The sequence below is a fragment of the Paroedura picta genome, chromosome 1 (genome assembly GCF_049243985.1).
Source record: "Paroedura picta isolate Pp20150507F chromosome 1, Ppicta_v3.0, whole genome shotgun sequence".
Classification (NCBI taxonomy): domain Eukaryota; kingdom Metazoa; phylum Chordata; class Lepidosauria; order Squamata; family Gekkonidae; genus Paroedura; species Paroedura picta.
This window is the reverse complement of record NC_135369.1, coordinates 14,212,303-14,236,061: the sequence shown is the minus strand read 5'-3', so window position 1 is coordinate 14,236,061 and position 23,759 is coordinate 14,212,303. Positions and strand designations below refer to the sequence as shown.

The 23,759-nt window shown below is 51.4% G+C and overlaps 1 protein-coding gene across 1 annotated transcript; it reads left to right on the top strand.

The window, feature by feature from the left end:
- Positions 1–1,804: 1,804 nt before the first annotated feature.
- On the top strand, positions 1,805–16,114 carry RIT1 (Ras like without CAAX 1). The gene is made up of 5 exons (XM_077322830.1): positions 1,805–2,015; positions 5,495–5,551; positions 7,213–7,286; positions 11,223–11,414; positions 12,422–16,114. Exons 1-5 carry the CDS (start codon positions 1,892–1,894, stop codon positions 12,650–12,652), a joined length of 678 nt encoding a protein of 225 aa, XP_077178945.1. The 5' UTR covers positions 1,805–1,891; the 3' UTR covers positions 12,653–16,114.
- The last annotated feature ends 7,645 nt before the right edge of the window (positions 16,115–23,759 follow it).

Sequence of the window (23,759 nt, the reverse complement as noted above, 5' to 3'; positions counted from 1 at the left end):
ATAGAATGTGCTTCCAGGTGCCCTGGGCAAATGGGCTGTGAGGTGTGGTAAGTCTTTTAAGGCAGGGGTAGTCAACCTGTGGTCCTCCAGATGTCCATGGACCACAGTTCCCACGAGCCCCTGCCAGCAAACGCCACTTCCCCTGCCTCATACATCAGAACATAAGAGCGGCCATGTTGGATCCATTCCAATCCTCTTGGGTTGCACAGTGGCCAAGAGGACAAGAAAAGCACAAGAGCAGTTCTACCTAGTTCCCAAACCCCATAACGGTGGTCATGCAAGTCTGCTACAGCAAATGTTGGCAATACCTTAAAACAGGGGTAGTCCTCCAGCTGTCCATGGACTACAATTCCCATGAGCCCCTGCCAGCATGCGCTGGCAGGGCCCCATGGGAATTGTAGTCCACAGACAGCTGGAGAGCTGAAGTCCGGCCATCGCTGGCCAAAAGTTGTATTATATGGCTTTGCTGGCATCACGTTTCCAAAATTGATTAAGAAAGTATATTCCAAAGAGGACATTCATCCCCTATGACGATGATCTGCCAAACATCCGGTTATCATCTGAACACCTCCATGAGTGGAGCAAGAGCAAAATCCCTAAAAGTGGGGCTGCTAACATTAAGATCTTGCATTGAACTGCATGGCCCATTCGAACCCAGACTGGTCAGGTCTTGGAAATTAAGCAGGATTGACGCTGACTGGTTTTTGGAAGGAAGTCCAGGGTCTCTTCACAGAAGCAGACAATGGCCAACCACCCCCGAACGTCACTGTGACTTGACAGCAAATAAATGTCTGATTTTTGTGAGGGCATCAATTGGGCATGAAATTGGGGTCACTGTGGGTAGGCAGGTAGTTGTGAGTGTCTTGCATAGTGCAGGGGGTTGGACTAGATAACCCTGGAGCTGCCTTCCAACTCTATGATTCTAAGTTGCTAATTTACTTTGTGCAGACTCGGTCCCATTACTGCCCTAATCAAGATGGGAAGAAGAAGAGTTGGTTCTTCTCTGCTGCTTTTCTCTACCTGAAGGAGTCTCAAAGTGGCTTACAGTCGCCTCCCTTTCCTCTCCCCACAACAGACACTCTGTGGGGTGGGTGAGGCTGAGAGAGCCCTGATATCACTGCTCAGTCAGAACAGCCCAAGGTCACCCAGTCCGCACTCCTAACCACTACACCAAACTGGCCGTGCTAGCTGTCTGTACCAAGAGTCCAACAGTACAAATTGTCACAAATTGCAAAGAGAAAGCTTTAGAGCAGGGGTAGTCAGGGCTTTAATACAGGGGTAGGAGAGCATAATGCAAAGTACTCTTGCTATCCTCTGACAAGCCTACCCTGCAGTGTTGTTGTGCAGTTAAAAACGAGGAAACAAACCGACTTGAAAGTCCTTCGGGTTGTAGAAAGCAGTGCAAAATCACAGTGGAGATCTCCCTAGAGGTCATCTAGTCCAGCCCCCAGCTCAAAACAGGATCACCCTCAAGCCTCCAGAATAAGTCTCCGCCCAGCCGCCGCCTGAAGCCCCCCCAGCGAAGGGGAGTGCCCCACCTCCTTGGGCAGCCCAACTACTCGCTCTGTAAGGAACACAGTGGACAGATAGGGCTGATCTCTACTTTGGGCGGCGGGACCCTGCCCTATTTCCCGCGCGTCCACAAGGGAGCCAGCGGTGCGGGGGCGCCCCCTCCCTTCTCCTCCTCCCTCCTCCTCCTCCTCCTTGGGAGGCGGGGCCTGCGGAATCCCCGCCTCCTCTCCCGGGCCTGGCGCTGGGCCGCGGCGGCGCCGCCATTTTGTGGGCGGTGGGCGGGAAAGAAGGAAGGGCGGAAGAGGCGAAGAAGAGGCGGGCGGGCGCGGGGTCCGGCGCTTCCTGGCCGGGGCGTGTGAGGCGCCTGGAGGCCGCGGCGATGGACGGGGCTGCGCCGCGGGGGGGGACCGCGGCCGGGGTGGGCGGCGCGGCCGGTCCTCCGCCCGGGCAGCCCCGCGAGTACAAGCTGGTGATGCTGGGCGCCGGCGGGGTCGGCAAGAGCGGTAGGTCGCCCGGGGGCCTGGCTGGACGCGGGCGGGGCTTGGCCGGGCTTCCCCTGTCGGTGTTGCGGGCGGGAGAGAAGGGCCCGCGCCTGCGAAGAGCGGGCTAGGACATGGAGATAGGCCGTGGAAGCTGTATGCTTGTGTATAGGTGTGTGTGTGTGTGTGTATATATTGTTGTTGTTGTTAGGTGCGAAGTCGTGTCCGACCCATCGCGGCCCCATGGACAATGATCCTCCAGGCCTTCCTGTCCTCTGCCATTCCCCGGAGTCCATATATGTGTGTGTGTGTGTATGCACACACACAGACATATATATATTATACACATGCACACGTATATACACAGTGGAAGCGTTGTGTGTGTGTGTATATATATCTTTTTGTGTGTATATGTGTGTGTATTTAAAGCTTTATGTATATGTGTATATATATATATATATATATGCGCACACACATAATATATATATTATACACATGTATATGCATGCATGTATGTATGCATGTGTGTGTACGTGTGTTATTGTTAGTCTGCCTTTCTCACTTGGACTCGAGGCCGATGAGCCAGAGCCTGTCAATGCAAAGTTCACGCGGTCGACAGGATGGGACGTTCGGTGAGCATTGCAGCCAGATTAGGGCTGTCGAGTCAACCAGGAGTCTAAAAGCAGAAGCGAAGAAGGGGGCTGGACTCGATGGCCTGTGTGGCTCCTTCCGACTCCAATTCCTTGTGCCTATCCGTAAGTGAGGGAGTAAATGATGCAGAACCCCCCCGGCCTGCCCCCAGTGGGATCCTAACTTTGGCAAGCTACGGAGTGGCCAAACTGGCTCTTCGGATGTCCGTGGATTACAATTTCCATCAGACCCTGTCGGATGTCCAAGGACTACGATTGCTAGCCCTGGCAGGGGCTCATGGGGATTGTAGTCCACGGACGTCTGGAGAGCCACAGTTTGGTCATCCCTGCATTCAAGATTAGTCTACACTCCCTAATTGTTTCCAGCCCACGTTGTGAGTGATTTAGGACAGGGCAACACACGGAGATGCATAACATCCTGCTGTCCCTTTGTTTAAAAGACAGGGGTTTCCCCCCCCCCTCCAGGCAACTGTTGGCAACCACATCTCTATAACCTCCCCCTCCAAAAGGTGATGCAGGGTGAATAATTTATGTGACTGCCTGAGGAACTAATTTCCTCAAGATGTTGGCTGTTCTGGTGGAAGGAAAGTTTGTAGGAATGGCTGAGGGACTCACAAACTCAGAGTAAGGGCTGCTTTTCAGCCCAATACAGCAGAATTGTGGGACTCACTACCACAAGGTTCACGGAACGCCTTTGGAGTGTGAGGGTGGGCTGTGGAAGCCACTGTGACAGAAGAGACACAGGGCACACGGGAATTGCTGAGGCGGGGCTTGAGTGCAATAGAACTCACCCTTGAAGAAGACTTGAACTGATTTTGACCCTCAGTCTGTTGAGGTATTACCTACTCAGGCTGGCAGCAGCTCACATCACTTTCTACTTGGTCCTCTTAACCAGAGATGCCGGGGATTGAACCTGGGACCTGCTGCCTGTGAAGCAGAGGCTCTTCCACTGAGCCACAGCCCTTCCTCCTTGCTGCCAGAGCCGGCAGTGAGCTGCTCTCACTTGGGAGGGGAGGGCGTTGGAATCAGGACAATTCATATCAGACGTCATGAGCAGTCTTTTGCCACAATTGATATACAAGGCTCCGTTGTCAGGTGCTGCTTACCTCCGAATATCTAGCTTCAAGGATCGTCTTTGTGAATTTTCTTTGCCATGGCTTTGGCCTGGTTCGGCGGGGCAGTTCCAGTAAAGAATCTGTAGAATTAGTCTGCCGGGATTAACTCGTTGCGTTTGAACACGGAAGTTCAATTCCAACTAGACAACCCTTGGAGACTGCCTCTCTTCCCCTGCGGCTTGCTCAGCAGATTGGCTGCTGGCGGAAAGAGGGGTCTTAAACTTCACCCTCCCGGGACTCTCCCCTGGACAGTTAGGCTTGCTTATGGTTCAGGGCGGCACTGTGTTTAGTGGCGTGTGGAGGTGGCGTGGAAGGAAGGGGCGGCTGCATGTTGAGCCTGGCCTTCGCCTCCGGTCCCAGGAGAACCGTGTGGACGTTGGAAGGGAGCGGCTTTTGGGAGCGTGGCCAACCCAGCTGGTGCAAGGCCATTGTTCCCCGTGCAGTCTGTTGTATTTATTAGGTTTGTATGCTGCCCTCCCCGCTTTTCCGAGCAGGCCCTGGGCTTTTCACGAGCTTCCAATGGAAACATTGCCACTACAGATAGAAACACTGCAAGGAAAAGTGGGAGGGCAGGACCGGGAGAACAGCTTTGAACAGAATTGCATGGGCATACTCAGAAGTCCCAATACAGCACCTATCTGCCCCTTCACGGAATAGAACTGTAGAGTCAGAAGGGGACCTAGAGGCCATCTAGACAAATCCCTTGCTCAGTACAGCAGGGGTGGGCAAACTGTGGCTCTCCAGGTGTACATGGACTACAATTCCCATGAGCCCCTGCCTGCAGCATGCTGTGAGCAGGCATTCATGGGAATTGTAGTCCATGGATATCTGGAGAGCCACAGTTTGGCCACTCCCTTTGCCTAAAGCTTTCATGATCAGAGGCTGGAGTTCGCTTGGACTCTGGATGTTCATGCAGAATCTTACTAGGTGTAGAAAAGAGCCAGAGTTCCATTGCACCTTCAAGACTAACCAAATTTGTGGCAGGGGAGGAGCTTTCGTCAGTGCTGCGGTCTTCAGTGGCTCCCGAAAGCTCCTCCCCTGCCACAGATTTGGTTAGTCTTGAAGGTGCTGCTGGACGCTGGCTCTTTTTTTTTTTTTTGAAATTTTATTTTTTATTGTTATGTAAGGCATTTACAGAAAGGTAAAGAGAGAAAAAGAAAACGACCAGCTAATAAATAATTATTAGTACACCGTCTATACATCGTCTGTGCGTGTATGCCATACATAGTATATTCTAATATTATCTCAAGAAATATATAATCAGTTCCCATTGCTAGTTAGTCCTAGCCTAAGTTACTGCTGTCTTTCTTAAGTTTACGAAAAAAAATGGGGAGAAAAAAGAAAAAGGAAACAGCCGGCTAACAGAGTAATCATTAATCTATATAAAAACACAGTCCATTCTTATTTTGAAACGTACGTGCTCAATTCCCATCGCTTAAATTATAAAGAAAAAAGAACAATCAACTAACCAGATGCTTATTGATACGTATGAAAGTATGGTATACCATCCTCTTTTAACATACATATTCAGTTCCCGGACGCTGGCTCTTTTCTACTGCTTGAGACAGGCTGACACAGCGACCAGTCTTGATCCTGCTAGGGCTCCTATCCTGCACTTAACACTTCTTGTTGTAGGGCAGAGCGCATCTTCCCCTCCTACAGTATTTGTCGCACGCCGATCAGGATGGCACGCCTCCTTTTGTGTCCTCTGACTTCTGCTCCTGTCTCTTCCTTTCAGCCATGACCATGCAGTTCATTAGCCATCGTTTCCCAGAAGACCACGACCCGACGATCGGTGAGTTTGTCCGCAGGCTCCCTTCTGGCCCTCTCCAGCAACGGCTTGGGCTTTGTGCAAATTCTCTGCGAAGGGGAATCCCAGATCGGCAAGCTGGGTACCTCACTAGGGTGGAATGTGGTTTGCTTGGCCACATCCCAAAGTTTGTGAACGGTGACCAGCTGTGAGCAGTGGGTGATTGGATACACAGTGTTGGCTGATTTTTATTAGAAGAAGAAGAGTTGGTTTAATTGGATTTGGTGGCAGGAATAATCCGGAGATAAATGGAGGCAGGTCCATAGATTTCCTCGGAGTAGATTAGTTCTGGCCTCAGCCAAATCCCGACCGAAGAGTGCTGTTTGGCAAGCCCTGCAGAACTTTGATAGCTCCATCAGGGCCTGGGTCTCAACTGGCAGGCCTTTCTACCAGCTTGGGGCCACAGCCGAAAAGGCCCTGGCCCTTGTTGAGGTCAGACGTACTTCCTTCGGGCCAGGGACTGCCAGCATGTTGGTACTTTAAGTTCTTCTAGGGGTATCCTGGGAGACCATGACGTTAACTCCGGAGGGAAAATAAGCTCTGTGTTGAGGAACAAGGCCTCCTACTTGCATTTTACACAAACATTTTCATTGGGACAGTTGTGCTTCTCGTTAATGGCTTCTTAGAAATGAGCCCTACTGGATCAGACCAGTGGTCCATCTAGTCCAGCATCCTGGTTCACGCAGTAGGCGGCCTGGTATTCTGGAGGACCAACAACCGGGCATAAAGGCCACGGCCTTTCCCTGATGTTGCCTCCTACCACCATTGTTCAGAAGATTAGTGCCTCTGAATGTGGAGGTTCTTTTTCGTCAGCATGGCGAGTGACCACTGAGAGACCTCTCTTCCATGGATGTGCCCAATCCTCTGAAAAGCTATCTGGTAGTGAACACCACATCCACTGGCAGCAAATTCCACATTGCAATCACTCACTGTGTAAAGTAGTATTTCCTTGAACCTACTGCCCATTGGTGTCTTTGGGAGCTCCTGAGCTGTAGTAGTGGGGGAGGGAGAAAAGTTTTTCTCTGTCCACTTTCTCCACCCCATGTATGTAAGTTTATAAAGCTCTAGCCACTTTGGTGTAGCGGTTAGGAGTGCAGACTTCTAATCTGGCATGCCAGGTTCGATTCTGCGCTCCCCCACATGCAGCCAGCTGGGTGACCTTGGGCTCACCACGGCACTGATAAAACTGTTCTGACTGAGCAGTGATATCAGGGCTCTCTTAGCCTCACCCACCTCACAGAGTGTCTGTTGTGGGGAGAGGAAAGGGAGGCTTTGAGCCTCCTTCGGGCCTTGTTTTTAAAAGGGCAGTGTCACTTCAAGAAACCTCCTACAAAATGGTTTAGCAAGCACCATGTTGCCCTTCTTGAGTGCCAGCATGTTGCGGAGATTAAGAGCAGCGGACTGTAACCTGGAGAACCCCACTCCTCCTCCACGTGCAGCCAGCTGGGTGACCTTGGGCCAGTTGCAATTCTCTTGGAGCTCTCTCAGCCCCTCCTACCTCATGGGGTGTTCGTTGTGGGGGAGAGGAAGGGAAGGCGATTGTAAGCCTCTTTGTGACTCCTTGGGGTAATGAAAAGCAAGGTATGAAAGCCAACCCTTTTTCTTTGCACTCGAGACCTTGAGCATCTGTGTGTCTCTTTCTGCAGAGGATGCTTACAAAATCCGGATAAGGATTGATGACGAACCTGCCAACCTGGACATCTTGGATACGGCAGGCCAGGTACGTAGTGACGTAGCCACACCGTGGCACTTCTGTAGCACATTCAAATCGCTTCAACTACGATGCCTTGTTACCCTTCTCACAGCCCTGCAGGGTAGGCCGCTATTATCCGTGTCATTACCCCCATATTATAGAGGTTTGCTAAGGTCATCCTGCATTTGAAAACCGGCTCTCTATTGGCTTGTGGGCTAATCTAGGAGTGGGGAGTTAAAATTAGGCTTGCACACTTCGGCGGCTGTTCAAGCCTGAAGCAGCCAGCGGTGTGGGGTAAAGGGGCAGCGCCGGTGCTCCAGTCGGCACACACACGCAGGCACAGAGCTGTGCACCTGCATGCAGGCGCCTGGTTGCACACCGCCACTGGCTCTGCTCCTGTCCCCCACAGTGCTGGCCACTTCGGGCTTGAATGGCCGCCGAAGCACACAAGCCTAGTTAAAATCCTTCCATGTTTCATAAACCTCATTGGCAGATCCTCCGCTACTTTTCCCCATCTCCCACGGGGGTCGTTGCACTACAGTGGATGAGAAAACGGCAAGCACACGACCCCGGGCCCTTCAAAGTCAGCCCAGACTGGTAGGGGCTGTGGGGCGGAAGTCTTTCCCGTCAACTTTGCCCTGATCATTTGAACCGGAGACCCCAAGGATCGAACCTGGGACCTTCTGCGTGCAAAATATGTGAGAGCGAGGAGCCAACAAGGGTGTTGCACAATTTTGGGATGTAAAACAACGGACCAGAATTCACTCTGCAAAAAAGCCAGCATGGTGTAAGTGGTTAAGGACAGTGGCTTCTAATCTGGCGAACCGGGATGGATTCCCCACTCCTCCCCATGCAGCCAGCTGGGTGGCCTTGGGCCAGTCACAGTGCTGTTAGAGCTGTTCTTGCAGAGCGGTTCTGTCAAAGTTCTCCCGGCCCCACCTACCTCACAGGGTGTCCGTTGTGGGAGAGGAAGGGAAGAGCTGATTGCCCTCCCCTCCGGTGTTAAGCCATGTTAGGGGTGAGTGGTGTTGAGTGATGGCCTTATGTCAACTGGGCCCCCTTTTCCCCACTCCCTTTATTAATTTTGGGGGGAGGAGAGAAGTTGAGTTAGATCGCCGTGTTTTTGGGGGGTTGTCTGTTCTATGTATATTTTTATTTCCTAGTGTATTTTAATGGGATTTTACGGGGGGGTTATGATGGACCGAGCCGGTTCTGGAAGTGGCGGGAAATAATAATAATAATAATAATAATAATAATAATAATAATAATAATAATAATAATAATAATAATAATATTATTATTATTATTACTAATAGTAATAGTAGTAGTAGTAATAATAATAATAATAATAATAATATATAAAAGGCAATTGTAAGCCGCTTTGGGAGCCCTTCAAGTAGTGAAAAATGGGCTATAAAAAGCAACTCTTCTAATCAACTCAAAACCAGAAATCAAAAAAAAAATTTGCTGAAATATTTTGCCAAGTTCTTGCTTCTTCAGCAGGTGCGCAGTACCACAAGCGACCAGTGCCTAGGCCTGTGCCCAAATTAAAAGGACCTCACAATTACAACTGTCCTAGAAGAATTTTCTGCAGTTTTAGGACAGCCTTTCCTGCTCTCAGAAGCATCTCTTCTCCCAGCGATTCAGGGATGTCCCGGGTCCTCTGAAGAAGCAAGGACTTGGCGAAACGTGGTTGTCCTGGGGCGTAGACCACAGCAGGACATTCTTTCTATGGAATTGAATTTAATATTTTTGTACAAAAAACATTTTTGATTTCTGATCTTGAGTTTATTAGGAAGCAGGGGTGGCCAAACTGGCTGTCCAGATATCCATGGACTACAATTCCCACGAGCCCCTGCTTCCAGGGCCTTGTGGGAATTGTAGTCCATGGACATCTGGAGAGCCACAGTTTAGCTCACCTCTTCTACAGGGCTTTCTTGCACAGTAGTTTCTGGACTATTGTGCAAAGTATGCCTGAGCAGACAGGAAGCTCTCCTCTGCTGAGTCAGACCTTTGGTCTGTCCAGGCCAGTATTGCCCGCCCAGGCAGGCAGCGGCTCTCCAGAGGCCTTTTTCAAAATCATTTACTTCCCAATTCATAACTGGAGATGCCGGGGATTGAACTTGGGACAGTGTGCAAGCCAAGCAGGTGCTGTTCCCCTGAACTCCGGCCCTGGCGTGCACCTCCCTGAGCACGTAATGACCCCGAGCTCTTTGGCAGCAGGGTGACACGAAGAAACGAAAATGAAAAGGTCACTGGGACTTCCTGGGGCAGGCCACGATTGCTGCGTCAGCGCTCCCAGCACAGGAAGTTGCCTCCTCCTGCTGAGTCAGAACATTTTCTTGGCTGGGTCAGCACTGTCAACTTGGGCCGGCAGTCACTCTCCAGAGCAGGGTTAGTCAAACTGCGGCCCTCCAGATGTCCATGGAGCGTTCGCTGGCAAGGGGGCTCCTGGGAATTGTAGTCCATGGACATCTGGATGGCCGCAGTTTGACTACTCCTGCTCCAGAGGGTCAGAGAAGGGTTTTTCCATCCTTTTTTAACTGGACAGGCCACGGACTGAGCTGACAGCCTTCAGCGCCCAAAGCTCAGACCCTCACCTCTGTGTTGTGTTCCTCACTCCTCCCAGTTGCTTGTTAGTCTGGAAATAGTTTACTGCAGTTGCAGCTGGTGGCTCTGCTCTTAACCACAACACCACGCTGCATTTGCTGGCAGGGGCTCATGGGAATTGTAGTCCATGGACATTTGGAGGGGTGCAGTTTGACTACCCCTGGTGTAGCTTTTAGAGTGGCCTTTCTCAACCTATTGACCTTAGAGTAACCCCCGAGATAGTTTAAAAGGCTTCCAGCAACTCTGGAAATGATGCCAGCCAGCCACGCCCCCCCCCCTGACACATCCCCAGAAGTCACAGGTTTGGCATCTCACATAAAACGAAAAAACATGATAAATAAGAACTGAGTTTCATTTTTGCGTGCGCATTACATTGCCTGAGCAAAATGAGGAAGCTTTCGTTCAGGCTCTCATAAAGCCCACTGTGCAAAGCGGCAGTTCTGCTCAAGGGAAATTATCTGCGTGATTTGGAGACTGCTTGTAACTTTGGGAGATCTCCAGGCACCACCAGGAGGTTGGCAATCCTCACAAGACCAGAAATATTCTCCCAGGGTCAGAAATGGCTGCCGGGACAAGGAGAAACCTCGGAAGGAAGGCATTCTTGTGCAGACCGGGCACAGCCCTTGAACTGCATTCCAGTGCAGTAGCTCTCTGCTAGGGATGCCAACCTCCAAGTGGGATTGGGGGATCTCCTGGAATTACAACTCGTCTCCAGACAACAGAGATAAATTTCCCTGGAAAAATTGGTGTTTTTTGAGGGTATGTGCATTGGGCACAGTCCTCTCCTGCTCAAATATCTAAACCTCTTTGTTTGTGACGGCTTTTCTCCAGCCGTTTTCTGCCTGCGGGGCTGTGAGCAGGAATTCTGAGCGGGGGGAAATGGGAGGGCCCAGTGGGGAGAGTGCAGCAGATTCAGCCCTCCCCCCTCCCCCAATGCCCTTTCCATCATGTGTTACTTCAGCAAGGCCACCGCTGACCCGACAGATGAGCCGAAAGCCGCTCTATCCTCCTGTCTCCTCCCTGGGTTAGTTAAATCTTATAAATAAATAAATCAAACCCCCCCTCAACTGGAGGAACCCTGGATGAGAAAGCCTGGATTAGACTCAGGTAAGTATCTAGGAGACCCAGGTTCGAATTCCCCCCCCTCCCCCTTGTGTCATGATGGAAGCTCACTGGGTGATCTTAAGCCTGTCCCACACACTCAGCCTAACCTACCTCACAGGGTTGCTGCGAGGACAAAACAGGAGAGGAGAACAGTACTGCGTCAGTCGGTTTGGGTCCCCTTTTGGAAGAAACGCAGGATATAAACCAAGTCCCTGATTGCTTTTCTCCCCTCCCCCCCCCCCTTTCTAGGCAGAATTTACTGCCATGCGAGACCAGTACATGAGGGCCGGGGAAGGATTCATCATCTGTTACTCCATCACGGACCGGCGTAGCTTCCACGAAGTGCGGGAGTTCAAGCAGCTCATCTATCGTGTGCGGCGTACAGACGAGACCCCCGTCGTCCTCGTGGGAAACAAGTCTGATCTGGCGCAGCTGAGACAGGTAAGGAGCGCAAAGCGAGATCTGATCTCTCTGGGATGTCCCTTTAGCCGTTTTCAGGGCCAGGGAAGGGAAAGGCAGTCTGGAAGGGACTCTGGGGCCCGGCTGGCCATTGGCCACAATCGCAGAGGGTGCTGTCATGTCCTAGCTGACTTCTGGCAGCCCCACGGATTTGCAAGACAAAGAGACACATGGAGCTTGGCCACTGCCAGTGTGGTGTCAGGGCTAAGATTGGGGGCCTCTAATCTGGAGAACCATGGCCTGTTGGGTGCCCATGAGCCAGTCTCAGATCTCTCAAGAATCTCTGCACCACCTGCCTCACAAGGGGCCTGTGATGGGGAGAGAAAGGGAAGGCGATTGGAAGGTGCTTTGATACACAGGAGGCCTGCTGGGGGACTTTGGGCCAGTCCCAGTTCTCTCAGGACTTTCTCAGCCCCACGTGCCTCACAGGGGGCCTGTTTGAGGGAGAGGAAGGAAAAGAGATTGTGAGGCACATAAGGCCTGCTGGGGGACCTTGGGCCAGTCCCAGTTCTCTCAGGACTCTCTCAGCCCCACCTGTCTCACAAGAGGCCAGTGGTTGGAAGAGCAAGGGACGGGACAGAGAGTGTCTTGGAGACTCCTCAGGGTAAAGAAAAGGGTCATATAAGAAAATCTCTTATCTGAGTAGTGACCCTGGTCTCTCGTCCAAATATTTACCTGGGCCGATGTTGCTTAACTTCCAAGTTCTGACAAGATCAGGCTAGCCTGGGCCATCTAGGACAGAGCAGCTTGGTTAGCTATAGTTTGTTTTAGAACAAACGCAGAAATGTGCCGTCCTCGGCATTCAGAATTTTTAAAGAGCTTGATAGACGTCCAGCACAAAGCAGGAACTTCAGACAGGGATATTACTCAGAAGGCCCGAGTAAACGATGGATTTTTGAGGAGAAGGACAATGAGTTGCTCTTTGGAAAGGAGGCTGCATGGTGGGAGGCCTGTCTCATTTTACTGACCGGCCTGTCCTTTCTCTCAAGGTCTCCAAAGAAGAAGGCCTGGCCCTGGCCCGCGAATTCAGCTGCCCCTTCTTCGAAACCTCCGCCGCCTTCCGCTACTACATCGACGATGTGTTTCACGCCCTCGTCCGGGAAATCCGGCGGAAGGAGAAGGAGGCGGCCATGGCGCTGGGGAAGAAATGCAAGCCGCGGACCACCGTCTGGAAGCGGCTGAAGTCTCCGTTTCGGAAGAAGAAGAATTCCGTGACGTGACCGGGAGGCGCCCTCCCGCCGGCAGCGGAAGAACTGCAGCCCATCCGCGAACCAAAGTGATGCGGGAGCCCCCGGGTGTGTTGATGGGAACTGTTAATTGAAAAAAAAAAAAGAATTTAAGGGTTTGGGAAAGCCATTCCTTGGAGGGGGGAAATTTGCCCAGGGGTCAAACGTTGTTGCCACGTGGCAGGCATTTCAGACTTGGTTGATTGTCTCTTCTTGGAGAAGACTATGCCTCCCTCCCCCCAAAAAAGAAGCTATACCAGATGGCTTTTGCAGAGCCTCGTGGAAATCCGTAAGCAACCGGCCAGCCCGCTTACAATTCCTGCCCGGCCGCACGAGACTCCCTCTTGGTGCCGTGGCACAACGGTGCTTCCGAGAGTGTAAGTGAGCCTGTGGCAGTGGGTAGGGCGGCTGTGCCAGTGGACCCCCTCTTCCTTTCTCCCAAACAAGGTAACAAAACGTAACAGGGAATGAGCCAGATTTATCTACCGTGTGGCCAGCAGGTTACTAGATGTTTCAGACAGCGGGAAGGAGGGTTCTGAGAGGGGGAGGCTGTCGAAACCTCTTCCTTACTCACCGCTAAGAAATTGTCGGACTCACCTCGGATGTCCTCCTGGGCAGGGCGGGGAGAAGGAATTTTTTGCGAGCAACAGGAATTGTGGGCAAGTGACGGAAACAGCCGTGCCGTGCCACGATGACACAAGGTTTTCTTAGCGTGTTTTATTTCCCGCAGTTACTGTTAAGTGTTGTGCTCCCGGGCAGGCTGAGTTTTCTCTGTTCCGATACTGTTCGGGGTGGGGTGTTTTTTTGTTTTAATTTTTGTGTGTGTTTGAGAGGCTTCTAGGGAAATGTGGCTGATGTTGTCAGTCAAGGGGGGGGGGCGCCAGATTGTGACGCGGTCACCCCAAATAGTTTGCCGTACTGCTCTGTCGTCGTGTATCCCACCCACCCACCCCAGGTCTGTCCTTCAGAGGAAACTGCAAATGGGAGCTGAGGATACCTCCCCAGTTTCTGCGTGTGTGTGTGTGTGAAGGTCTGTGGCTGGTGAAAAAGAGATTAAGAGACTGTACGGAGGCATCAGGGAGGTAGTGAAATGTAAGAGGAAGATGAGGGAGAAAGGGTGAAAGAGAGGAGCCAGCTGAGGGGATACCTTCGGGAAGTCCCAGGTTCCATTTTGGGCAACCCCCCAGGAGAGGATCTTGGATAGATGGTGCCCCAAAGGATTTCTTCCAACTTGCAAGGTCCTCTAGCAGCACGGGGAGGAAATGGGGGACACGGGGAATGGCATCGGTCACGGGCAGCTTTATTCTGAGAGGTTTCGGGAAGAGGATGGCGTGGGGCAGAGCGCCAAGGGTGGTGGCAGCCTGGATTGAATCCCGGCACTGCTGGGGGAAATCAGGCCAATCGCATGCTCCTCGCCTACCTCGCAGGGTGGCTGTGAGAAGAAAATGAAGGAGTGGAGAACAGTGCGAGTTAGTTTGGGTCCCCGGGGGCGGGGGGAAGGTGAGGTGTGCATGAAGGAAATAAAAGAAGGCAGGATGAAGTGTTGTTCTTTTAGAGCTCAGCTGAATTTTGGGGGGGAGTGGGGGTCAACAACACACATGTGAACGAGGCCATCCTGGCCGGCTTCCGGCCGCTGCTTTCACGTGAGAGAGGACCACACGACAGGTGGAAACTCACCTGGGTGACTCCTAGCCGAGGGCTGACATGGCCCAGTGGTTAGAGCAGGGGAAGCCAAACTGTGGCTCTCCAGATGTCTCTGAACTACAGTTCCCATGAGCCTTTGCCAGCATCTGGAGAGCCACAGTTTGGCTTCCCCTGAGTTATTGCCTTCAACGAGGATTTGGGCCGGCTGGCTTTCCACCCCTGCTGCCGCGGAAGCCTGCCAGGCGACCCTGCCGTGCTAGTCACCTCCTAACCCAGGGGTAGTCAAACTGCGGCCCTCCAGATGTCCATGGACTACAATTCCCAGAAGCCCCTGCCAGCATTCGCATTGTAGTCCATGGACATCTGGAGGGCCGCAGTTTGACTACCCCTGCTCTAGACATACACAGCTGTCTGTGACAGAAATTCCAATATGTTAAGCCACAGTTTGACTACCCCTGTCCTAACCTGTCCTTCAAGTTTATTGCAAGGGGGGAGCACAATGCGGAAAGACTCTTTGTGTCCCCCGTCAAGAGGGAAAGCGGTATATATATATATATATATATATAAAATAATCTTTCAAAACAGATGCCATCAGACTGTTTGAGGGGCAATTTAAGCGTTGCCGGGGTCTGATCCTTGGAAAGCCAAGTGCCTTTAATTGGAACACTGCTTTGTTTGCCCAGAATTCTGTTGCATCACACAGATTCCATTTGGCTGGCATCAGGTACAAATGCATAGTTGATTTAATCCACGTCTTTGATTTAATACAGCGACTTTGCAAAGAGAATGACCTTTTCCTTTGGACTGAGCCAAAGTTAAGATCGGCGGCTTCTAATCTGGTGAGCCGGGTTGGATTCCCCGATCTTCCACATGCAGCCAGCTGGGTGACTTTGCGCTATTCACAGTCCTGTTAGTGCTGTTCTCGCAGAACAGTTTTCACAGCCCCGCCTACCGCACAGGGTGTCTGTTGTGGGGAGAGGAAAGGGACGGTGATTGGAAGCCGCTTTGAGATTCCTTTGGGCAGTGAAAAGCGGGGTATAAAGACCAGCTCTTCTTCTCTGCCAAGCCACTGAATGTTCTCCTTTTCCAAGAGCAATATAGTTATGTTGCATGATTTTAGAATACAGACATTGCTCGGATTCTTCTGACTTAAAACATTTTTATTGCTCTTTGGTTGCCAGCTTGTACTCACCGCAGTTCTTACATTTGTTTTAATATATATCTTAGCTCATAAAATTAAAATTAAAATCGCACATTCCAGTTAGCATGGAAGATTTAGAATGCATTTTATAGACCACAGAATTATATGTTGTATTTATTTATATTAGTAAATTAACGTCGTGATCAGGGCTGGATCGTTTTCACAGCTACTAACTTGGGAAATATTTCCTCTTTCTTTTCTTTGACAGAATAGATTAATTTTGTTTAGCCAATCAGATGCTGTTGAAATGTATTGGGCGTATCATACAGGATTGTTACAAAGGGTGAATTTTCGATAAACTGTGCAGGCAGAGTGGGGAAGAGGGAGGGAACATAGAACTCCTCCTTGATCCCATTACTTCTTTGAAGGCTTAAAACTCGGCTTATCGCTCACCATCCGGAGCAGAATTTTGGGGAGAAAGCCTTTTGACTGAAGGACGACGCTTCTGTGCCTTAAAGCAGTTGAGAGGGCTCAGCGTCAGCGGTGCTCAACGTGAGCCTCTCTCCAATAAGCACTTTCTTTGGACACGGTTTGTAGTTCTTTTCACGTTGTGCATTTGTATGCACAAAGATGAGAATGGTATGTGACATAATAAAGTCTTTGTAATAAGAGCAACTGCTCCGAGTGTTTCATTGGAAATTCCATCTCAACATCCGGAAGAAGTTCCTGGCAGAGCGGTTTCTCAGTGGAGCAGGATTCCTGGGGAGGTGATGGGTTCTCCATCTTTGGAGATTTTTCAACAGAGGCTGGAGAGCCATCTGATAGAGAGGCTGATTCTGTGAAGGCTCAAGGGGGTGGCAGGTGACAGTGGAGGAGCAAGAGGGTTGTGAGTGTCCTGCATAGTGCAGGGGGTTGGGCTAGATGACCCAGGAGGTCCCTTCCAACTCTATTCTATGATTGGGAAGATGCACATACTTGGAAGGAAAACCGCACCAGGTGAACAGGTGCCTGTATCTCAGGAGTCCCCAACCTTTTTTGAGTCTGCAGGCACATTTGGAATTGTGACACGGCTTGGTCAGCACCGTGACAAAATGGCTGCCACGGGAGGTGGAGCCCGCTGTAAAATGATTGCACAACTTCCGTGCCGCCGTGCAGATCCTTCTACAGTTGGGGCAGCTGCTGCCAAAGCAATGTTTAAAATAAAATCTGCATAGCCAATCAGAAGCCTCTCTAGGCCAAAGCCCCTCCCACCTCCTTCGGAACTTTCTTCCTACTGGAAACTTCGCTTAGCGTGAGGCACCCCCTGCTGGTACAAGAGGCTATTGCCTCAATGTAGACCTGCTTGGAGAAAATACTATCTTGAGCATAGTTGATCTACATCAGGGGTAGTCAAACTGCGGCCCTCCAGATGTCCGTGGACTACAATTCCCAGGAGCCCCTGCCAGCGAATGCTGGCAGGGGCTCCTGGGGATTGTAGTCCACAGACATCTGGAGGGCCGCAGTTTGACTACCCCTGATCTACATGATCCAACCTGGAGTGTGTGAGGTAGTTGATTTGATTTTCAGGTGGGTTTGTCACGAAGGAAACCCACTTGTTTGACGAGCACAAAACCAATTGGCTTGAGTTCACTAGGGCTTCAGAGGCGCCAACATGATTTTTGGTGGTGCAAACTTTTGAGAGGCCAAACTTTTTAACCTCATCCCCCCCCCCCCCGGTTCATTTTGGAGAGCCAGTTTGGTGTAGTGGTTAGGAGTGCGGACTTCTAATCTGGCATGCTGGGTTCGATTCTGCACTCCCCCACATGCAACCAGCTGGGTGATCTTGGTCTAGACACAGCACTGATAAAGCTGTTCTGACCCAGCAGTGATATCAGGGCTCTCTCAGCCTCACCCACCCCACAGGATGTCTGTTGTGGGGAGAGGAAAGGGAAGGCAATTGTAAGCCGCTTTGAGATTCCTTCGGGTGGCATATAAGAACCAACTCTTCTTCTTCTTCAGTAATCTCAGGGCTTTCTCAGCCTTCCCTCCCTCACAGGGTGTCTGTTTGTGGGGAGAGGAAAGGGAAGGAGATTGTAAGCCGCTTTGAGACTCCTCCTGGTAGAGAAAAGTGGCATATAAGAACCAACTCTTCTTCTTCTTCATGGTTTTTAAGGTGCTCCTGGACTTGAATCGAACTGTTCTTTTGCGGGCCAGTATGGCTACTCTCTGAAGTCTTAAAACTTTGCTAAGAATTAAACGCACTACAGCATTTGAGAATCTGAATCAAAACTTGCAATAAGCATTTCGTTGCCACAGTTTTTATTTTCTTAACGCAACAGAGAGCCAAACTTTCCTAAGCTAATAATCATTTTATTTTTATCGCCTGCCTTTCCCGGTTGGTTCAGGGCAGGTAAAAACAATACACGTCCAATTTATTTTTCAACACTGATGAACAGTTTTCGAATGCTAGAAAACCAGTGAGCTTTCTTCCTCGGTGTTGCCTGGGCCTCAGCTTCTCTTTCTGCTCTACATCATTTGTGCGGAAGTCCCCGGGGGGTAGCGAAAAAGATTAAAATTACTTTTTGGGTCTATGCAAGCATTGCAGTGGCTCTTGGCCCTTCTTTTCAGAGACTCCCACCCCCGTGGAATTCCTTGGAATCTCACCAACTGGCTCCAAAATAGCACATCCGCCGCTTCCTTGGGCCGTGGTTAGCATTTCCCAGCCCGAAGCAAAATGTTTTGTGGGACAGGACCGGCAGAGCCTTTTCCCACGGGGTGGGGGGGAGGGTAAAGTAAGGGCAGCCTTGAAGCATGACTCTCTTTTCCCCATGACATGCTTTTGAGCTGTGTTTACAGAGAGGCTGCTGCAGCAGAGGAGGAGGGGAAATGTGAAGGGGGTGGATCTGAACCCACAATGGCTCCTGCAGCCCAGGACAGGTGCTTTTGTGTTGCCGTGAATCAGGTTGTGATATAAAGAGGCTGCCAGCCTCCAGCTGAGCCGGGAGATCTGGTGTTACGACTGGTCTCTGTATGACAGAAGTCAGTTCCCAGGAATGCCAGCCTCCAGGCAGAGCCTGGAGATTGCTCAGAATTAGTTCATCTCCAGATGAGAAGACGGCTTCTTTGAAGGGTGAAATCCCTCCCCAGACACCCCCCCCCCAAATCTCCAGGTATTTCCAAAGTGGGGGTTGGCAATTCAGAGGGATTCGGTCTTTCCTGCTGGGCAGGGTCTCACAACCCGATTTAGATCCCCTCTGGAGGGAAACAGGCAAAGGACCCTTGTGGATTCCATATTCAGGAGAGGGAGAGGGGGCAAAATATCCTTGCTTCCCTTCTGGTGGTGGGGTGGGGAGGAGTCGGCAGCCCTTGTCACAGCCAGGTAAACTGAGCTTGGGGAAAAGGGAGGATTAAATTATTCAGGTCTTTGCGGGGAGGCTGCAGAAGGCAAGCTCTGTGCTGCCTGAACTGAGCCGCTTGGCCCCAGGGCCTTGAGGGGCAAGGCTTTCTTATGGCAACTGTGCAAGATTGGCAACGGAGTTAAGGAGTAAGAAGCCGCTTGCTGGATGTCGTCCTTAAGAGCGGGAGTGCCTAATCCAGCAAGCGGATTTCATTCCCCGCTCCTCCACTTGCAGCCAGCCGGGTGACCATGGGCCACTCACAGCCCTGATCGTTGTTCTCCCAGAGCAGTCCTGTCAGGGCTCTTTCAGCCCCACCTCCCTCACAGGGTGCCTGTTGTGGGAAGCAGAAGGGAAGGCGGTTGGAAGACGCTTTGAGGCTCCCTTCAGACGGTGAAAAGCGGGGTATAAAAACCAGCTCTTCTTTCGGTGTTTCTGTTCTGGGCTAGGATGGGGTTCTGTTTTCCCCTCTTTGGGGGGCTCTTCCAGAGTGGCTTTAAAAAGTAAGATCCATGGGGACGAAGCTGTTGAGTCGCAGAAGTCTTGGCGTGGGGATGAACTTGTAGCCCCACATTTCCCAGGCAGACCTATGGATTTCTAGCACTTTCACCCCACCTTGTAATATACGTCCAGGTTATGTCCCTTAAGTCCAGGTTGGCTTGGTTTCGGCCTTGAAACCATGCTATATGGTCATAAAAACATGGAGCTGGAAGGGAATCCAAGGGCCATCTAATCCAACCCCCTGCACAACGCAAGAAATTCACAGCTATTCCAACTCCGCTCCCCCAGCAATCCCTGCTGTACACAGAGGAAAACCACCACAGTCCCTGGGACAATCTGGCTTGGAAGAAAATTCCTTTTTGCCCCCAAAGTAGGGAAGGGCATATAAGAAAGAGCCAGTTCCCCACCTCTGTTGCTTTCCATTCTGTTTCCTCTCATGCCACTTCACAAAACGGTGTTCTTTTTGGTGTCGTGGTTAGGAGTGCGGACTTCTAATCTGGCATGCCGTGTTCGATTCTGCACTCCCCCACATGCAGCCAGCTGGGTGACCTTGGGCTCACCACGGCACTGATAAAGCTGTTCTGACCGGGCAGGAATATCAGGGCTCTCTCAGCCCCACCCACCCCACAGGGTGTCTGTTGTGGGGAGAGGAAAGGGAAGGCGAATGTAAGCCGCTTTGAGACTCCTTCAAGTAGAGAAAAGAAGCATATAAGAACCAACTCTTCTTCTTCAGTAATATCAGGGCTCTCTCAGCCTCACCCACCTCACAGGGTGTCTGCTGTGGGGAGAGGAAAGGGAAGGCGACTATAAGCTGCTTTGAGACTCCTTTGGGTAGAGTAAAGCGGCATATAAGAACCAACTCTTCTTCTTTAAAAAAGAAAGTCCAGCCCCGGCTGTGGAGGTACCGCTGGAATATTTTCCAGGCAGGAAATGTTTTGTGTCTTCGCCACCTAGAAAGGGCCTCGGGATCTCGGCGCGAAACGTAAAGTGACTCCGTCTTTATTGGAACGCTCAAGGTGCGCCGAAACAATTTCTGACATTACAGATAGCGTTACATATCGGTTAGCTTAGCGTTACAGCGTTATGCGGTTGTACACGGTTCGCGAGAAACTCTTTTTGTTTTCTTACACTATTTTTTTGTTTTGTTCCGTTTTGACACAAAGTTGTAACTTGTCTGAGTTTTTTTTTGTTTGTTTTGTTTTTGTAAAATTTTACAATTAGACACAAAGTTAAAAAGAAAACGGGGAGTGGGGGAGGAGAGAATACACACACCCAAATTAAACCCACGGGAAGGCAGCTGTCACGGAAATGGTCAACTTACACGTACTTTTATTTTTAAAAAGGTCACTGACCCTCTTGATTTCCCATGATTCCTGAGGAGCTACAGAGCTCTTCATGCCTGCCCATAAAGCCCACTTTTACCCTGAGCACATTTCCTTGGAATAGTCTTGGCTGGAGGAAAGGAGGTGATTTTAGGCTTGTGTTTTATTTGAATTGCAAAGAGGTGTGTGTGTGTGTGGGGGGGGGACAACTTTTAATTCGTCATGGGGGGCCCCCGGAATCAACAGATGAGAAATGGTTGGCGCCAAAAGGATGCAAGGGTTAAACGTCACCCAGCTTCAAAGGCCAATTTGCCGAAAAGGACTCCCGCGTTCAGAGGCCATCGACCTCTGTCTCTAGGCCTTTGGAGACTTCCGATTGACCCCTCTGAGAAACGGGATGCTGGATTAGATGGGCCGCTGGTCTGATCCAGCAGGGCTCTTGGTGTGTCCCCTGCGGGACAATGGGAGACCAGGGAGCATTAGGCTTGCTAAGGTTAAGCAAGTATTAGCTTGCAGAATGCTCTACTGGGTCAGACCAGGGAAGGTCCCTCCAGTCCAGCCTCCTGCCTCACACAGGGGCCAGCCAGTCCCTCTGCAGGGCCAGCAACAGGGCAGGGAGGCCGAGGCCTTCCCCTCATAAGGACACAGGAGAGCCCTGCGGGGTCAGACCAGGGAGGGTCCCTCCAGTCCAGCCTCCTGCCTCACACAGGGGCCAGCCAGTCCCTCTGCAGGGCCAGGAACAGGGCAGGGAGGCCGAGGCCTTCCCCTCATAAGGACACAGGAGAGCCCTGCGGGGTCAGACCAGGGAGGGTCCCTCCAGTCCAGCCTCCTGCCTCACACAGGGGCCAGCCAGTCCCTCTGCAGGGCCAGCAACAGGGCAGGGAGGCCGAGGCCTTCCCCTCATAAGGACACAGGAGAGCCCTGCTGGGTCAGACCAGGGAGGGTCCCTCCAGTCCAGCCTCCTGCCTCACCCAGGGGCCAGCCAGTCCCTCTGCAGGGCCAGCCACAGGACAGGGAGGCCGAGGCCTTCCCCTCATAAGGACACAGGAGAGCCCCGCTGGGTCAGACCAGGGAGGGTCCCTCCAGTCCAGAATCCTGTCTCTCACACAATGGCCTCAATCAATTTATCCGGAGAGCCAACAACAGGCCATGGAGGCTGAGGATTTCCCCTGATGCTGCTTCCTAGCCCTTGGATTCAGAGGTTGACTACTTATAAACATGGAGTCTCCCTTTAATTACCATGGCTAGTAGCCACTAATAGACCATGAATCTATCTAATCCCCCTTTCAACCTGGCTACACCCGTGCCCATCACCACATCTTCTGGCAGCAAATTCCACATCTTAATTGCTCACTGAGCAAAGAAAGATCTCCTTTTGTCCACTGTGAATTCCCTGCCCATCCGTTCCAAGGGATCCCCTCGAGTTCTGGCTGCAGCACCACAGCCTTTGGATTGGGGGACCCACAGGCTGCTCTGCCTAATCAGTGGATGTTGGGGGGCAAGAGAAAGAATGGGCTGTGGGGCAGTCCCAGCCTTCGGTCTTCTGCTGCACGGAGAAGGGACTTCCCTGGCTAGCAACTGGAAGTTGTCTCTCTGAAAAGGAGGTCCCAACAGGTCCTGGCGTTGTGGAATAGTCTTAGCTGGGAGACTCGAGGCTGGAAAAGGGCTGCAGAGTTGGGACAGAAGGACCTGCAGGAGTGTATCATTCCCAAGGCCTCCAAGATCTCAGCAAAGGCCTCATCAAGTCCCTCCTTCCCCATAAGGAAAGCAGGAGGGACCTCAGAAGGGTCCTTCCTGTGCCCTTTAGCCTCTCTTCCTTCCTTCCTTGGGCCTCTTGCCTCGGCTTATGCTTGGAGGGTAATGAGTACCAAAGATTTTCCATGCCAAGCCACGGGGCAAAGGGCTCCTTTCCAAAAATCTTATCTGGCTATGAAGGGCCACAGAGGGTCAGACTCGGCAGCTGGCTCCAAAAGCCTGGCAAAGGGCTCTTTGGCAAGAGAGGCCTTGGCATTCATTGCCCTCCTAGTGTTTTCATGGCAGACTCAATACGGGGTGGTTTGCCAGTGCTTTCCCCAGTCATTACCGTTTACCCCCCAGCAGCAAGCTGGGTACTCATTTTACCGACCTCGGAAGGATGGAAGGCTGAGTCAACCTTGAGCCGGCTGCTGGGATCGAACTCCCAGCCTCATGGGCAAAGCTTTCAGACAGCATGAAGCCTTACCACCCTGCAACACAAGAGGCTCATGAGTCATGTTAATAGGCCTAAGGAAATCCAGAAAAGGAATGAGGGCACTTCCGCATCCTAGTTTTTGTGGCTCGTGGGTCCCTATTGCATCACGGTGTCGTTCTTTTCTGCCTGTTTTGCTCCCTCGAGTGGACGATTTGATATGACATCACTGTATATCTGGGATAAACCCTGAAAACCCACATTTTTTTACACTGATGCAGTGGTGTAATATCGAATCGACCACTAGAGGGGGAAGAAAACCGAAGCACTAGAGCAGGGGTGGCCAAACTGCGGCTCTCCAATGTCCGTGGATGACGATTCCCAGGAGCTCATGGAAACTGTAGTCCACGGAGATCTGGAAAGCCACAGTTTGTCCACGGGCCACAATAGGGGCACACAAGCCACAAAAATGAGAATGCGGAAGAGCCATGAAAAGGACAGAGCGAGCATGTAGAGCGAGCATGCACGTGAGGCTTCCCTTTTTTCACAGATGTTCCTGGTCGCTCGGTTGTCACAGTTTTTTGATGCAGTGTGCACACACTGACATCCCACAATGCCTGTCTGACTAGCAACGGGAGATGCATGAGCTATGAGCAGGGAGCCATCGGCTGAAGCCTGCCAATGTTTGCTTTGACTGGCCCTTCTCCCTGCCCGAAGGACTCCCTCTCTCTTGATGTTCACCTAATAGAGCTGTGGGATCCCAGCCCACTCTTTCAGATTTCCCTTGGCTGTCTGGAAAAAAACAACAACAACAACCTTTGTGTGCATCCAGCCTTTCCCATGTCAAAAGTGTGGAGTTGTGCTCTGGTGGCCTGCCTCTTCTCCCCCCCATTCCTTGAAGCAGCCCTTTCTCTCCCACATGGAAAGGCGTTCAAACACACAGCTGGGCTCT

Excerpts from the sequence above, each read along its gene's own strand:
- RIT1 (XM_077322830.1), top strand. The coding sequence starts at position 1,892 with ATGGACGGGGCTGCGCCGCGGGGGGGGACCGCGGCCGGGGTGGGCGGC. Across the intron at positions 5,552-7,212 it reads AGACCACGACCCGACGATCG|AGGATGCTTACAAAATCCGG; the intron begins GTGAGTTTGTCC and ends CTCTTTCTGCAG. Across the intron at positions 7,287-11,222 it reads TCTTGGATACGGCAGGCCAG|GCAGAATTTACTGCCATGCG; the intron begins GTACGTAGTGAC and ends CCCCCTTTCTAG.